General features: G+C 38.1%; 3 protein-coding genes across 3 annotated transcripts; 2 read left to right on the top strand and 1 right to left on the bottom strand.

Moving 5' to 3' along the window:
- The first annotated feature begins 69 nt into the window (after nucleotides 1-69).
- Nucleotides 70-4490, top strand: LOC137739009 (protein HIGH CHLOROPHYLL FLUORESCENCE PHENOTYPE 173, chloroplastic). The gene is made up of 13 exons (XM_068478483.1): nucleotides 70-850; nucleotides 1076-1288; nucleotides 1450-1654; nucleotides 1742-1817; nucleotides 1946-2081; nucleotides 2169-2273; nucleotides 2432-2515; nucleotides 3358-3447; nucleotides 3544-3609; nucleotides 3697-3753; nucleotides 3909-3986; nucleotides 4064-4111; nucleotides 4218-4490. Exons 1-13 carry the CDS (start codon nucleotides 233-235, stop codon nucleotides 4287-4289), a joined length of 1848 nt encoding a protein of 615 aa, XP_068334584.1. The 5' UTR covers nucleotides 70-232; the 3' UTR covers nucleotides 4290-4490.
- Nucleotides 4491-5058: 568 nt separating this feature from the next.
- On the top strand, nucleotides 5059-6423 carry LOC137741143 (uncharacterized). Its single transcript, XM_068480946.1, has 3 exons — nucleotides 5059-5623; nucleotides 5922-5966; nucleotides 6176-6423. The coding sequence occupies exons 1-3, from the start codon at nucleotides 5160-5162 to the stop codon at nucleotides 6231-6233; spliced, it is 567 nt and encodes a 188-aa protein (XP_068337047.1). The 5' UTR covers nucleotides 5059-5159; the 3' UTR covers nucleotides 6234-6423.
- On the bottom strand, nucleotides 6359-7503 carry LOC137740536 (uncharacterized). The gene is made up of 2 exons (XM_068480380.1): nucleotides 7030-7503; nucleotides 6359-6514 (listed from the first exon to the last, which is right to left on the bottom strand). The coding sequence occupies exons 1-2, from the start codon at nucleotides 7501-7503 to the stop codon at nucleotides 6359-6361; spliced, it is 630 nt and encodes a 209-aa protein (XP_068336481.1).
- Nucleotides 7504-15012: the final 7509 nt, after the last annotated feature.

Raw genomic sequence — 15012 nt, 5'->3', positions numbered from 1 at the left:
TGTGCTGGAAATCTCAATCCTTGTCAGTTGTCACACCTTCTTCCGATATGTCCAACTCAAAACTCCCACCATTCATTTTCCCATTTTCCAACTATTTAATTTTATTCCATTATTTTCTCACCAAATTAGAAAAATAAAAGCAATTATCCAACAACAAAATAGAATAAAATTAACAGCAAAAACCAGAATCTGAATATTCGCGAAAGGCTCTGTCGTTGGCGCTAAAACCACCATGGCCGTCACTAAAGCCATCAGCAGCACCAGCTTGAGCAATGGCGGCGGCGGCGGTAAAAATAATATCACTCACTATTACCAATGGCGGAGGCCCATTTCTCTCCCAATCCCAAAACCCAACTCCCAAAACTTCACAATCGCCGCCGGAAACCGCTCGTTGTTAATTCCCAGGGCCGCCGGACCTTCCTCCGAGCCCACCAACAATGGCGGCGGAAGAAAAACCAAAACCAAAACCAAGAACAAAACAGTTGATCCTGTTTCTACTGAGGAGAAAAGTGATTCCCCAATTAATCAAATCCAAGAACAGCAGGAGCAGAAGCAGAATCAGAAGCAGCTGGGATTGGATTTGGAGGACGTGAACCCGGTCGGGCTCGGTAGGAGGTCGCGCCAGCTGTTCGATGAAGTGTGGCGCAAGTTTTCTGGCCTCGGGCAGATCTCAAGAACCAGTCTTCCCGACGAAAGAGACGCGCTTGACGCTCTGCTCATCAGGGAAGGACCCATGTGCGAGTTCGTCATCCCCGGCGCCCAGAACACCACCGTCTTGGTCGTCGGCGCCACCTCGAGTATCGGCCGGATAGTGGTCCGCAAGCTCATGCTCCGAGGGTACACTGTTAAGGTGCTTCTTTCTGTCCAATTTTTTACATTCTCGACCTTTTTGTGTGTTTTTTCATTTGGTTTTCGGGTTTGGTTTTGTTTTGTGTTGTTGTTTTGATACAAGCGATATTGGGGAAGGGGGAATCAAACTCGGAACTTCTGTTAATGGGTTTAATGCTCTTAACAAACTTAGCTACGAGCGATTTAGGTTTTGTTGTATGTAATGTGTTGTGTGATGGTGAATTAGGCGCTGGTGAGGAATGCTGATCAGGAAGTGGTGGAGATGTTGCCAAGATCGGTTGAGATTGTGACCGGGGATGTGGGTGATCCTGCTACCCTATACGCGGCGGTACAGGGCTGTAACAAGATTATCTATTGTGCTACTGCACGCTCTACTATCAGTGGAGACCTCTACAGAGTTGATCAAAGAGGGGTCTACAACCTCACCAAAGCATTCCAGGTATGATCCTTATTGTCCATATCTTTGGAATGCTCCTTTTTGACATTTAGTAATCTGTTTCGGTTTTGATGCCCTTAAGTTCTTGTGTTGGTTCAATGTTGGATTTGAATTTAGCCCTCCGAGAGTTGCTTGTGTGAATCTTTTGACTGTTTGCATTGCAGGACTATAACAACAAAATGGCACAGTTACGAGCAGGAAAGAGTAGCAAGAGCAAACTTACTCTTGTAAAGTTCAAGACTCCAGAGTCAGTGGATGGATGGGAAGTTCGTCAGGGGACTTACTTTCAGGATGTGGTTGCGTCTAAGTATGATGGAGGAATGGATGCCAAGTTCGAATTCACTTTCACCGGAGATGCTGTTTTCTCCGGTAAGGAAACTACTATAGTGGGGTTTTGAGATTCTAAATGGGAAGCATTAATTAGTCCTTTTTCACTCTATTTCTTGCTGCATGTAGGATATGTTTTCACCAGAGGAGGGTATGTTGAACTTTCTAAAAAGCTTTCGCTTCCTTTGGGTCGAACCCTTGACAGGTAAGCAATATTTGCATTCTCAAATAGAGTTTCTTAAGACCTGGTTATGATAGATTCTTTATTGGAACATCCATTGCCTAAACTGTGAAGGCTTATTTGCTTATGTAATCTATATTTTCAATGTACAGGTATGAAGGTCTAGTTCTTTCTGTTGGTGGGAATGGAAGATCTTACATATTAATTCTTGAAGCTGGTCCTTTGTCGGATACATCTCAAAGTAAATTATACTTTTCTAGATTCAACACAAAAGCAGGATTTTGTAGGGTAAGGATCTCTTTTCTCATCTCTGTTTCTTTTGTGGAATGGTTGCAATATATGCTGTCACTAATTCTATTACTCTGTAATTGGCAGGTCAGAGTACCGTTTTCATCATTCCGCCCTGTGAAACCAGATGATCCACCACTAGACCCATTCCTTGTACATACATTAACCCTGCGTTTTGAGCCCAGAAGACAGGTTTGTACGTTTCTGCTTTCTGTGTGTGAGATAAGTCGACGAATCTGTTTCATATGTTTTCCTCAAATCCAAAAACAACGTAAATTATTTTTTCTGTCTGTTTGATGAATACATTTCTTTGCATCTTTGCTGAATCTACTTAATATTTCTTCGCACAGAAAGCTGTTGAAGGACGTACGGGAGTGCAGCAGCAAGACCCAAGAAGTTTTACGCTTATACTAGAATACATAAAAGCTTTGCCAGTAAGTCGTTAATTTGAGTTGTGCTGATTGTTATATCAGTTTATGTTCTATATTTCTGGTTATTTTAGGTCACGTTCTGTTACCAAGAATTTCTCTCACTCTTGGTGACCAGATAGACTCCCTCCCATACATGTATTTTCTAAACGTTTATGCATTTTCACTCGAAAATCTCAAAAAAACAACTACAAAGCCTTATCCCACTAAGTAAGGTCGGCTGTATGAATCTTAGAACGCTGCTACTCTCAGTTTTGTTCCAAGTCTTCTGTGAGCTCCTACAACACCACTTGAAAATCTAAATGCTGAAAAATTTGCTCAACGCTTTCAGGCTTTAACCATAACAGAGTGAATATCTACATAGAACTCATAGTCCCTTGAGTATGCTTGCGATTCTTGCTAATGGTTCCCCGTTTTCACAATTCTACCATGAGAGCCAATGTTTTCATCAATGAGTTATAAACCAAAAGTCAAACCCTTTCAAAACTGATCATTCTACGAATGAACCCATTTTCTGACGGTCCGAGTTTGAAGAAATTTTTCGGTGAATCGTTTAATTAACAATTACCACTCTGACCTCGAAGTTAAATAACCGTTTTTATAAATCCTTTTTCATCAATGGTTTGCTTAAAAATAATACTGATGTTTTCTTCTGGATTTTCGCAATGAGAAGCTATGTAACTATCCATTAAGTGTGGTTAATGAGATGGAATGGACGGTTTAGTTAGTGATGACATATGTAGAGTAATGGTCATGCATGATTATTTGTATGAGTTGTATACAGAGACTAGGATTGCATAATATTTTACAGTCTTAAACCGAATGTGATAATGGGACACGTTTTGCAGACTGGGCAAGAAACGGACTTCGTTTTAGTTTCTTGTACCGGATCAGGAATAGAACCTAATAGAAGGGAGCAGGTTCTTAAAGCCAAAAGGGTTAGCCCTTTATCTTTCTCTTTGTCACTCAGTGAACAGGTTACCTTTTTTTCGTTTGTAACTTCGCTAATTCTTTTACTGTTGAAATTTCTCCAGGCTGGGGAAGAGTCATTGCGAAAATCAGGGCTTGGATACACAATCATTCGTCCTGGTCCCCTGAAGGTGGAGTTCTTACTCTACAATTCACGACTCCCCCCCCTACATTTTGGTCTTCCCCCTATCTGATGAGAATCGGTTTGGTTTATACAGGAAGAACCAGGTGGACAACGCGCTCTCATATTCGATCAAGGAAACAGGATTTCTCAGGTTAGAATGATCGATGTATTAATAGTTTTGCTACATCTACTAAGTACTAATTGAAATCACCTCGATCCCTTTTCACTAGATTAAAACAGAGATTATCTTTTGGTTTCTATATGACTTCATTGAACATCTAACCTAAACTAGCATCTGTGAATCAGGGGATCAGCTGTGCCGATGTAGCTGATATCTGCGTGAAGGCGTTGCATGATTCGACTGCAAGGAACAAAAGCTTTGATGTGGGTGAAAATCTTTTTGCTGTTACTATATTACTCTCAACTGACATAATGCTAAGCAGATGTTGAAACTTTTCCAGGTATGTTATGAATACGTTGCCGATCAAGGAAAGGAACTTTACGAGCTGGTAAGGACCAAGTAAAATCGATTCATTAGATTCTGTATATTGAAACAAAATATGTATCACAAATATAAGCTTGTAACCACTTCGATTCTACGAACTCCCTCTGCAGGTGGCGCATTTGCCTGACAAAGCGAATAACTATCTAACACCGGCGTTGTCCGCTCTAGAGAAGAATACCTGATCGCGGGGAGCAGGGATGATCTAATGTTCCTAAGATAAGAGTACATTTGTAAAGCTGCATACATGCCAACATTTTCGTGCTGAAATTCATGTGTAGATGCCCAGATGGGTTTGAATTGTTCGTTGTCATGAATCGGGTCGAACGTGTATATAACAAGCACTACAATTACATGCTTAATTACAAAGCTCAGTTTCTGATTAACACAGGAGGAATTTCTTGATACCCTCCTTTCAATGGAAGGTAAAAAAATAAAGGAAAACTAATGAAAAAGGTTTGAAAACTTTGAGTTTTAACGATAAGGACAAAATAAAGGGTAGAGTGAATAGTACTATGATTGATTTTTTAGTGTAAAAATATGGTTTTTCGTTAAAGTAAACAGTATCGTGGGCTTTTTGTTAAAACTAAAAAAAAACAATGCCTTTATACGTGAAAACTGTAAAAACAAGGTTAGGGTCTAGGTGGAAGAGTTTAAATTTCAACGGTAATATAATCCCAAAAGCACAACATCCCAATGCGGCAGTGAGTCTGCAACTTTCTCACATGGTAAACAAGAGATTCTGCTATACAATCGAAAATATAAACCTCTTCATCTGTCTGACCACGTGAACGAATTACGAGTATAAAGTTATATTCTGGTCACACACAAGATTTACCCACATAAACACATATCTTGAGGTTAGAATAGTTGACACGTATAGCCAGCAGAGGAAAGCAACTCTTGGCCAAGGACCCCATATCACAGATTCACACACACAAGTTGAATGGATAAGAAAAATCTGAGAATCCTTTCATCGCATGCAGTTGGTCTCTTTTGGCTTGAAATGAACCTGCTACCTCAAAGAAATACCGCTTCCAGAATTGTACAAGAACATGCTAATTTATTATGTCCCAACTTCTCCATTCCTTCTCAATAAAATCCCACCACAACTTGAAAAAATCAACATCGCCAACAAGATTAACAATGCCAATGGTATTAGCATCAGAAGCACTTCCCAAGCCACCAGCAGCAGCAGCAGCAGAAGCACTTCCCAAGCCACCAGCAGCAGCAGCAGAAGAAGCAGAAGCAGAAGCTTTCTCTTAGCAACTGCAGGGTTTCTTGCAGCTGCTGCAGTTTTAGCTTCTGCCGGTGCAGTTGAGTCTCCTGAGCAATCTGAGACTCTAGAAAATATTCCCCAGACACTGTCTGGAGAGTGTGCTTTGCCCAAGGATTGCAAGAAACCAAGGATTCAAAGACCAAAGTCGAGAAAGGCAGAGTCTTGCACAATTAAGTGCGTCACCACCTGCATTAGAGGTGGTGAGGGCTCACCTGGTGAAGGCCCCTTCAATGTCAGGAGGTACAAATATTTTTCTTTTTTAAATTATGTTTCTTAGTAGGCATGCTCGGCCGTAACTGTAAAGAGTCATTCCACATGAAAATTGCAATCTTACAATTTATGCGCGCTTAACACTAAAATCACAAAAACAATTTTTTTTTTCCTCGTATTCAACTGCAGTTTGTCTGCAAAGAGGAATGACTTCGGAATTCGAGTATTTTGCTTTCTTGCTTGATCAGCTATATATGTGTTTTTTTCCCTGCCTTTCTTAGATCGTATGCCGTTACGTTTGGTGTTTGATGTTCTTGTCATGCCGCAGGCCTATAGTTGTTTTCAAGCAAGGATTTAGAAGCCGGCAATATTGGTACATTTTCCTCTTCAATTTAAACTCTGCAACCGAGAATTAACGGTCACCATTTTTATTTTATTTTTATGTTCTTTAAACATTTGTACAGAAGGCGTTAAAGGTTCATCATATCCTCATCAACATTTGTTTCATGTATTCGATCTAACATCTGTATCTGTAAATACCCCATTCTAAAGTTCTTTTCTGTAAAATTTGATATTTTGCAGTTTGGTGGAGTGCTCAGATATTTGCAATTTAATTAAAGATGGTGACGACGGGCCTTAAATTTAGTTTTCGAAAACCAGAAAACTGTAAAGCTTTCAGTTTCATTCCTTGTCAAGGAAGAAAGGAAAAATTCTTTATTTTTTGGGGATGAGAGTTTATGCATGTTTACTCAGACATTGTATTATTTAGATACAAAGAGGCATCAAAGCCTTGATGTAGAAAACACAGAGGAAGTGGGCGAGGCATCTACTTCTATGGCGTCCTTCCTCGTTCTTCCTCTCATCTTCTCTCCCACGACCTCCACCAACATTATTAGCTTCCCTTTCTGCCTCATCCACCATCTGTCATAATTTAAAGTAAATGAGATTATCTTTATTATACTTGCAATACACACACACACACACATATTTCTCTGATCTTTCTCCTCAACATTATCATGCAAACAGTTTAAACAAATTAGCACAAATTAGATCTCAATTATATAGCTTGATGGTGTTACGGTTCAAATAAGAGTACTATTCATTTGAAAGAAAAAAAATATTTTCTTTAGCAATATATATGATGTATTACTAGATTGTAAATCTAGACTATGGGTTAAGATTATATTATTTTTATCTGAATATGTAGTTCAGTTCATATTTATTACCATCGACGATATGTGTATTTGTTCTTGGCAAGAGAAAATTTGTTTGAAGTCGTGAGTCTCTTGTTATGAAGAGTAACCATAACATTCACAAGGCATGATTCTAACTCGAGAGAGGTCCTAGTTTCGATTTCATTCACCCTCCCACCATCGCTGGTATGACAAAACACTCGTAAGTAATTAAAGTATCAAAGAGATGAGAGATAGAGAGACCTTGTTAGTGGTTTCAGGAGACAGGGAGGGTAGAATGTCAACAAGATGAGTTCTGATCCGGTGCAAGGCATCCTTGGTGATTCCATGCGCAGCCCCAGTGACATCTTTGACGACACTCTCTAAGCAGTGGCGCGCACTGTCCAAAGCATCAGCAGGAACAGCAGCAGCTGCCAGCTTCTCCAACAGTCTGTCCTTGATGGCCTCCAAGTTCCACCTTATATAGTCTGCAGCCACACCCAATCCCATTGACGATGGCAGCAGCGACGACGGTTCTTGGTTTGGTTTGTTATTGCTCACTTTGATGGCATGGGAAGGAGAGTACAATTCTCCTTGACCCACATTAGCATCAAGGTTTGCTTTGTTGTTTCTCTCGTTGATGGAATAAGCAGGAGAGTACAGTTCTCCTTGATCCACATCATCATCGTCACTTAATCCCTTTGACCCATCTTTGCTTCTGTTTCTACTCTCTTCCATGAATTAGGTTTAGGGCTTTTCTATGTCAATATTTACTTTTATGGGTTTGAGTGTTGGTGGCGACTGAGTTGTCTTTGCAAAAGTGCCACCTTATTATACTCTGTGTGTTTAGAGAGAAGAGAAGGCTGAGAGACTCTAAGATGATGAGGTTGCATGTTTGCTTTCCCTTGATGCTTAACACCTGTCCCTTAACTCCTATTATATTCTGGCATGTGGCATTAGAGCAATTCCAGCGTTGATAAGGCCTCCTAAAACAATTTAGTATTGAATCCCCTTAGTGAATAGTAATTGTCTTTAATAAACAGTAACTGCCTTCTGCATCTCCACTCCTAAATTGAATAGCCATGGCAATGGGCAATAAAATATTAGTATTTTTTATTTTATAAAATAATACAAAATAATTTTATTTGTAATTTCATATAAGATTTTTAATCGTTTTTGTTGCTCCACGTTTCATTATTCGAAAAGACAATTTTTTGTTATGGATTTCGATAATATTTTTATCCAATGTCGTCGTGCCATGTGTTGTTACCTTTTCAAAATCGTTAAGGATAGATTTCTGACACGTGTCACAATCTGTTTACAATCTTTAAGGATAGATTTCGATCAAATTTTTAACGAATGACGACATGCCACGTGGCATTATCTACAACCTAATCCTTTCTTTTTCCTCCATATAACCCACCATCCATCCTAAGAAATCACACACCAAAATCAAAATCCATTATTCATAGTTTCTGCTTCCTTCTTACAATATCTTCTTCAAGGAAGTTGTGGGAAATCAATGAGCAAGAGAAAGAATTGTTTAAGCAAGGGGAAGAAATGTTCAATCTCCAGGTGGGGCGAAAATGAGATGGAAGAGGAAGAGGATGAAGAGCATAGAATGAGAGATGACGAAACAAGAAGCCAAAGAGTCTCACATTCCCATTGAGTCATCCAAGCTGTGGCTTAGATCTCCAAGCCCAGCCATTCCGCATACATTGATAGAAGCAGACAACGACGAGGTACAGATCTCTTGGACGATTATTTTGTTCGTAACAGTGCATTTCCTGATACGTACTTTAGACGTTGTTTTAGAATGGAACGACATTTGTTCAACAAAATCCTGATTGCTGTTTGCAACCATGATTCTTACTTTGTGCAAAAGAATGATGCTTTTGGTGTTATGGGTCTCCTTCCTGAGCAAAAAATTACTGCTGTCTTTGCGGGTGCTTGCATATAGAGCATCTGCAGACCAAGTGGATGAGATAGTGAGGATGGGAAAAATCAACCATTTTTGAGTCCCTGATGAGGTTTTGCTCCACAATCGAATTTTTCTACACCACAGAGTACCTCCGGAGACCTACTGAGAGGGACTTGCAAAGGCTTCTGAAGAAGAGCGAGATGTAAGGTTTTCTTGGGATGATTGGAAGCATCGACTGTATGCACTGGACCTGAAAAAAACTGTCCAAATGCATGGTAATGAGCTTATGGGGACATAAAAAGAGCAAAAAGTATTGTTTTGGAGGCGGTGGCATCATTTGATACATGAATTTGGCACGTTTTTTTCGGTGTTCTAGGAGCTCAAAATGACCTCAATGTCCTTACCCAATCCCCAGTGTTCAACGATGTCCTACAAGGAAAAGCACCAAGAGTCACGTACTAGGTCAACGAACATAAGTACCACGGGCCATACTACCTACCATATGGCATTTACCCAAAGTGGTCATCGTTTGTCAAAATAGTGCCACATCTGCAAAGTGCAAAGGAAAAACACTTTGCAAGCTATCAAAATCGGTGTAGGAAGGATGTGGAGCATTGTTTTGGTATCATCTAAGGTTGTTGGGCGATTATCAGGGGTGTTGCCATAATGTTTGATATAGAGTCGCTTTGATCCATCATGATGACATGCATCATTCTTCACAATATGATTGTGGGAGATGAGTACGATTATTATGCCGCTGATGAATATGAGCCAGACATGATGAACAATTCCAGAACACAAATATATTGTGGTCATGACGCCACCAAAGAACCCGTGCAACACAAGCCATTACAAAGGGATGGACGTTACAATGAAAGGCTCATTCAACGATATACTACACTTCAGGACCCATATATGCACAATGCCCGACAAATTGACTTGATAGAGCACCAGTGAGAATTGAAACAAGCTCAAGAAACTTAAGTTCATTTAGTGTGTTTATTTAATTTTATTTGGTGTGTTTTTTAAGTTCATTTAGTGAGTTTTTTTATTTTATTTGGTGTGTTTGTAATTTTATTTGGTATGTTTATGTATTTTTTATTTGGTGTGTTTATGTCCTTTGAATAAAGATTCTCTTAGTTTAAATAAATTACCAAATTAAATAAATATACTCTTAGTTTAAATAAAGTAATAACTTCAATAAATTGGAAACAACATAAAGTACTCTATTCAATAAATAAGAAATTACAACCCAAAGTGATTGGAAAATTATGGGCTTCGATTAAAAACAAATTCCCTAGTCCCTCGTGAATGGAAAATCATCACCTAACCAATTTGTGGTGCTAGGATCATCTCCTCTTGTGGTGCTAGGACCATCTCCTCTTGCTCTTGCTTCCCTTGCAAGCCTCCTTCGCACCACGTCCGCTTTCTCCAAATTCCAAAAATATTTAGAATTTGGAGACATCGCCTCTATAAGCTCTTTCATAATGTCACGATCTTGTTGAGCCCTTCTTTCTCCTTTAAACTTTTTCCTTTCTTGCCTAAGTAGCTCTCTTTCTCTTTCATTACCTTGAAATAATCTCTCAGCAGCTGCATCTTTTGCCTCATCTCTAGCCTTATTAGCCTCAAATTTAGCCATTTCCCTCGCCAAAATCAATTCACCTTGGCAAGCAAGTTCTTCCATATATTTTGCATTATCATTCTTGGAAGCACTCCCCTTTCTCTTTGAAGCCTTCTTACCTTGAGGCCTAATTGGATAACGGGTCGACCCCAATGCTTGTTCAGGGGGCGTTTTCGGCACTTCCTCTGTGTCGGTTTCATGAACATACGACATTCCCACCGGGTGAATTATTTAGGACAACTTTTGGACCGACATGCATAACTTTGAATTTAGGACAATCTTTGACAATATTCCAACATTCCCATCGGGTGAATGATTTGTTTTTGTTTTTGGTTTTATCATTAAACCAAGCTTGTGCTTGAAGTGTCTATACAATGCGGGAGAAGAAATAATTATAATTGAAGAGCTAATGTAAATTTGGGTATAGTACAAACAAACAAATAATATATTGTTACTTGATTCGCTGAATTTTCCCCACTTCGAAGATTAGTGCTAGCTTGTGCCAAGGCGTCTCTCCAAAGACTAAACGATTGGCTGAGTATTCTCCAACGACTGGACATCGATTCTTTGGTTCTTTTCCCACCAATTTTCTCAAGATAATTGGTATGAATAAGACTCCACATTTCTTGCAACTGCATTTCATTACCCGTAATCGAATCATGAGTAACTTCAACCTAGCTAGAACACAACGTAACATCTTCAATAAGCATCCAATTCATACCTGCATCATTAGTCATTTTTTTGGAAACCAATTGGATTGAAACTTTGAGAGAAAGATTGGAATGTGGTTGAAAGTATATGAGAAAATATGAAATTGTGGTGTAATGTAGAATTTAATGAGAAGGTATTTATAGAAAAGTAAAATCAATTTTTTTTTTAAATTTTTTTTCTGATTTTTTTTTTAATTGTTAACATTTTTTTATTAACTTAATTAATTTTTGCCGTTGGATTAAAAAAATTTGAAATCCAACCCTCCAGATTGTGCCATGTGGCACAACGGTAACATTTCATAATTTTTAAAGGTGAATAATGTAGACTGTTGATCTCAAATCCAACGGTTGATATTGCGGAAAGTTTCAAATTTTTTTTGACAGTTGGAAATCCAACGGTCCAGAAAAAGTAACCGTTGAAATCCAATGGACGAGAACGTGCCACGTGGCCACCAACGGTAACTTTTCTGCCTTCTGCACCGTTGGCCCCAGCGCCTGAAAATTATCGGGGATGTGCCCCCACAAGCGCGTGTTATGCACACGCCTAACACGAAATGAATTAAATCATGGTTGATGTCAGCGTGGCATCACCTGGCCCTTCGGCCACCAATTCGAGCCAAGCCTCTCACTTGGGCCCCCCTGCCCAATCGTCCGCATGGGCTGGAGCAAGAAGTTGGGGCTTTTGGGTCATCAAAGTCGCTGGTCCATTGGGCTCCAGCTCCCGCTAGAGCTGCTTTTACATAGATATGACACACGTACGCGTATTAATGTAGAGATGAGATTTTATATGTTGGAAAATAAAGTCTTATATCCGGCGTAAACAAAATATTTTAGCTTATTATATTAACACTCCATAAATTCTTGAATAAACTCTACCTACTTAATACACTTCATATTTGCTTTTTCAATTAAAAATTATCTTAACGTATACTTTCTCATAATACCCTCACACCCCACATTCTCAATATACACCTTACATTTTCTATATACACCCTATACACTCCACATTTCTCAAATCTTATACACTCCACATTCTTCTTTTTTTTTCTTTTTTTTTTCCCCTTTCTTTTCGTTTCAATTCTTGATTTTATAATTAGGGGAAATTGTGAGTTTCTGAGCTGATGGAGTTGTTTGTATTGTTTCTGGAAGTAGGCGCAGGCGGCTATGGTTGCGAAGGTTAGGCACAAAAGATTGGTGAATTTGATGGGGCTAATGGTCAAAGTGCTCAACAACCCAAGATGTAACCTCACGCACTCCGAATTAGGTTCGTCTATACTCCCATCATATCATCTTAACCATTTAATTGATTACCTTAGACCTCTTGAACACAATCGTAAAGTTTACAAGCATAAAAGGAGGATGAAGGAGACTAAAGCACAATCTTGAAATTTCACGGATTACCAAGATTTGGACATTGCCGCATATTTTTGTAGATACCGAAGGCTCAGGCTTAGGCTTCCCATTATATTGATGCATTCTCCATTTATAAATTCATAATAAAGAATAACGTCATCTATAGTTGGTTAATTATTTTGTTATTAAGTTTTGTTTTTGGACTTTTGGACGAGGTTAGAAATGTATGCATTTTTTATTAAGTTCCGTCACCAAAACTCAGGGCCTTCGTTTCCCAGTGGCACTTTTTATCATGTAATACTTTCATACATTTTGTTTATCCTCATAAAATAATACATTGTCTCCATGAAAGCTAATTTATCGACTGTGTCAGTAGATTAGAGGTGCTACAACCCACTATGATGCAGTTGCGAATTCAACAGCACCGGGAGTACTTTCAGCCGGATTGAAATCAGGTCGATGCGAAAACGTTGCCTTGGAAAGACAATGAACGTAGAGCTGAATGGAACGAGGGTCCCTGTAAAGTCATTTCTTGATTATGTTGACCCTACTTAGGGTTGGTTTGGTATTGCTGTGTTATGAAAAAAACTACTTCTGCTGTGCTGTAAAAATAAACAACTGTGAAATAAAGCAGCAGAGTGTTTGGTAAACTTTTTTTGTAAAAGTGCTTTTGAAAAAAAAAGCAGTATTATAGTGTTTGGTAAACTTTTATATAAAACAGATGTGAAAAAAACCGATTTTTCAAAGCTGGGTTTTGCAGCTTTTTGTTTTTGACTTTTTTTTCATCCAAAACTATGAAAAAAAGCTGAAGCTGAATGTTTACCAAACACAATAACAGCTCCTACCTTTTTTCAGAATCACCTCAGTACCAAACTAGGCCTTACAATATGATCAATTATTATCACAATGTGCTTGTTGATTAAGATCAAGATGCTTAATTATTATTATTGTTTTATTTTCTTGAAACAATATGTTCTAATTGTAAATTCAATAGATCCATAACTTTTTTGTCATCAGCAATGTCCAATTTTGTTGTTTCTTCTTTTCCTTTATTTTAAACTCATTCATTCAATTTTAAAAGAAGCAACCATATTTTACTTTTGTATAACAAATGCAAGAGGTTTACATAGAGGGAATGTTGAGAATCAAACCACTTACGCTACAAGTCCTTAACAATTTATGTGAGCAAATTATGATTAATGATAATATGGAGTGTGATTAACAATGATGGTAGAATACTATGTAATCAATATAAAAAATATTTATGAAACCGAACCAAAATAACCCATAATGTTTATGGAAGAGAGAAAAACAAAGGCCAATTTTTTTTCATGGTCCTTGTGACACGACATTTTCAATGTGCCCCTTGTGATGAAAAAGCTTTTAATTAAACCCTCGTGGTGAGCCTTATTAGTAATTGAGGTCCAAATCTAAACTTTCATTAGTCTTCCGTTAAATAAACTCACATGAGTATCAATGGAGGGTCAAATTCGCCATTTCAATTCAAATTACATCATATTCCATGGACATCTAATATGAGTTAGGGTTTAACAGAAATTAGATTTCATAGAAAAAAGCTTGAATATCAAGAGTGAAACTAAACCTGTAAAACCACGTCAATGGCTAGGAGAAGAGGTGAAAGTGAAGCCGTGTATAATTTCTTAGGTATGATTTAATTTCTTTTGGAAATCATAATACTTCTAATAAACCATTGTTTTTTTTTTTCAATGCCAACACGTCTTTGATCATGAGTTAGAGTCTTAGTCTTAGTTGAATTTTCATTCTTGTATCAATTTGTACCAGTCCGAATGCATATATGCCCTTCAATTTTGTCTTTAATTAGTAGTGTGGTTTGATGCACGCTATAGTTGGCTAGTACACAACCTTTCAATTTTTTTTCTTAATCTTCTTTGAATTTTAATTATTTAAGTTTCTTATGCTCTTGAAGTTCATATTGCAGAGGGCAGACGTGAAAATTGAATTTTCTGCATTGCCTTTCACCCATTGTCTTCAATTCTTTAATTCTGCAATGCCTTTCACTCGTCTGAATGCATAACTGAAATGTCGTTCACCTATTGTCTTTAATTCTTTAAGTTATTCTTGTAAATTATCTCTCATTTTCACTTGTTTCAATTTGCTTTGTGCACTGGAATCAGATGCCAACTTTTTAACTCACAAGAAAAACAAGTGTATGTCATAACTCACCCAGAAAGAACAAGCGTATACCTAAGTCATACTAGATGTCTATGGAATAAGATATAATTTGGATTGAAATGATGTATTTGACCAATCCATGTGAGAGTCACATGAGTGTTTTTAACGAAAGACTAATGGAAGTTTGGATTTGGACCTCAATTGCTAACAGGGCTCACCAGGGAGTTTAATTAACAACCTTTTCATCACAAGGATAACATTGAAAGTGGTGTGTCACCACGGGACCACAAAAAAAATTTGGCCAAAAACAAATATTATTTATTCAACTACAACAAAATAACCAATACTATTTATGAAGTGAACCACTATTTCCTGAACTACAACAAAATAACCCACACTATTTATAAAAGTGAACCAAAATAACTCACATCATTTATGGAACTACAATGTAATAATGCACACTATTTCTGAATGTAAACCACCGGAAT

This window comes from Pyrus communis, chromosome 7 (assembly GCF_963583255.1).
Source record: "Pyrus communis chromosome 7, drPyrComm1.1, whole genome shotgun sequence".
NCBI lineage: Eukaryota > Viridiplantae > Streptophyta > Magnoliopsida > Rosales > Rosaceae > Pyrus > Pyrus communis.
Note: the sequence above shows the minus strand (reverse complement) of the source record. Positions and strands in the feature narration are given on the sequence as shown.

Bases quoted from the DNA above. Each gene is read 5' to 3' on its own strand.
- LOC137739009 (XM_068478483.1), top strand. From the start codon at position 233: ATGGCCGTCACTAAAGCCATCAGCAGCACCAGCTTGAGCAATGGCGGC. The intron at 851-1,075 runs GTGCTTCTTTCT...ATGGTGAATTAG, and splicing joins TCCGAGGGTACACTGTTAAG to GCGCTGGTGAGGAATGCTGA. The intron at 3,987-4,063 runs GTGGGTGAAAAT...AAACTTTTCCAG, and splicing joins CAAGGAACAAAAGCTTTGAT to GTATGTTATGAATACGTTGC.
- LOC137741143 (XM_068480946.1), top strand. From the start codon at position 5,160: ATGCTAATTTATTATGTCCCAACTTCTCCATTCCTTCTCAATAAAATC. The intron at 5,624-5,921 runs GTACAAATATTT...GTCATGCCGCAG, and splicing joins GGCCCCTTCAATGTCAGGAG to GCCTATAGTTGTTTTCAAGC. The intron at 5,967-6,175 runs GTACATTTTCCT...GATATTTTGCAG, and splicing joins TTTAGAAGCCGGCAATATTG to TTTGGTGGAGTGCTCAGATA.
- LOC137740536 (XM_068480380.1), bottom strand. From the start codon at position 7,503: ATGGAAGAGAGTAGAAACAGAAGCAAAGATGGGTCAAAGGGATTAAGT. The intron at 6,515-7,029 runs GTCTCTCTATCT...AAATTATGACAG, and splicing joins CTCCTGAAACCACTAACAAG to ATGGTGGATGAGGCAGAAAG.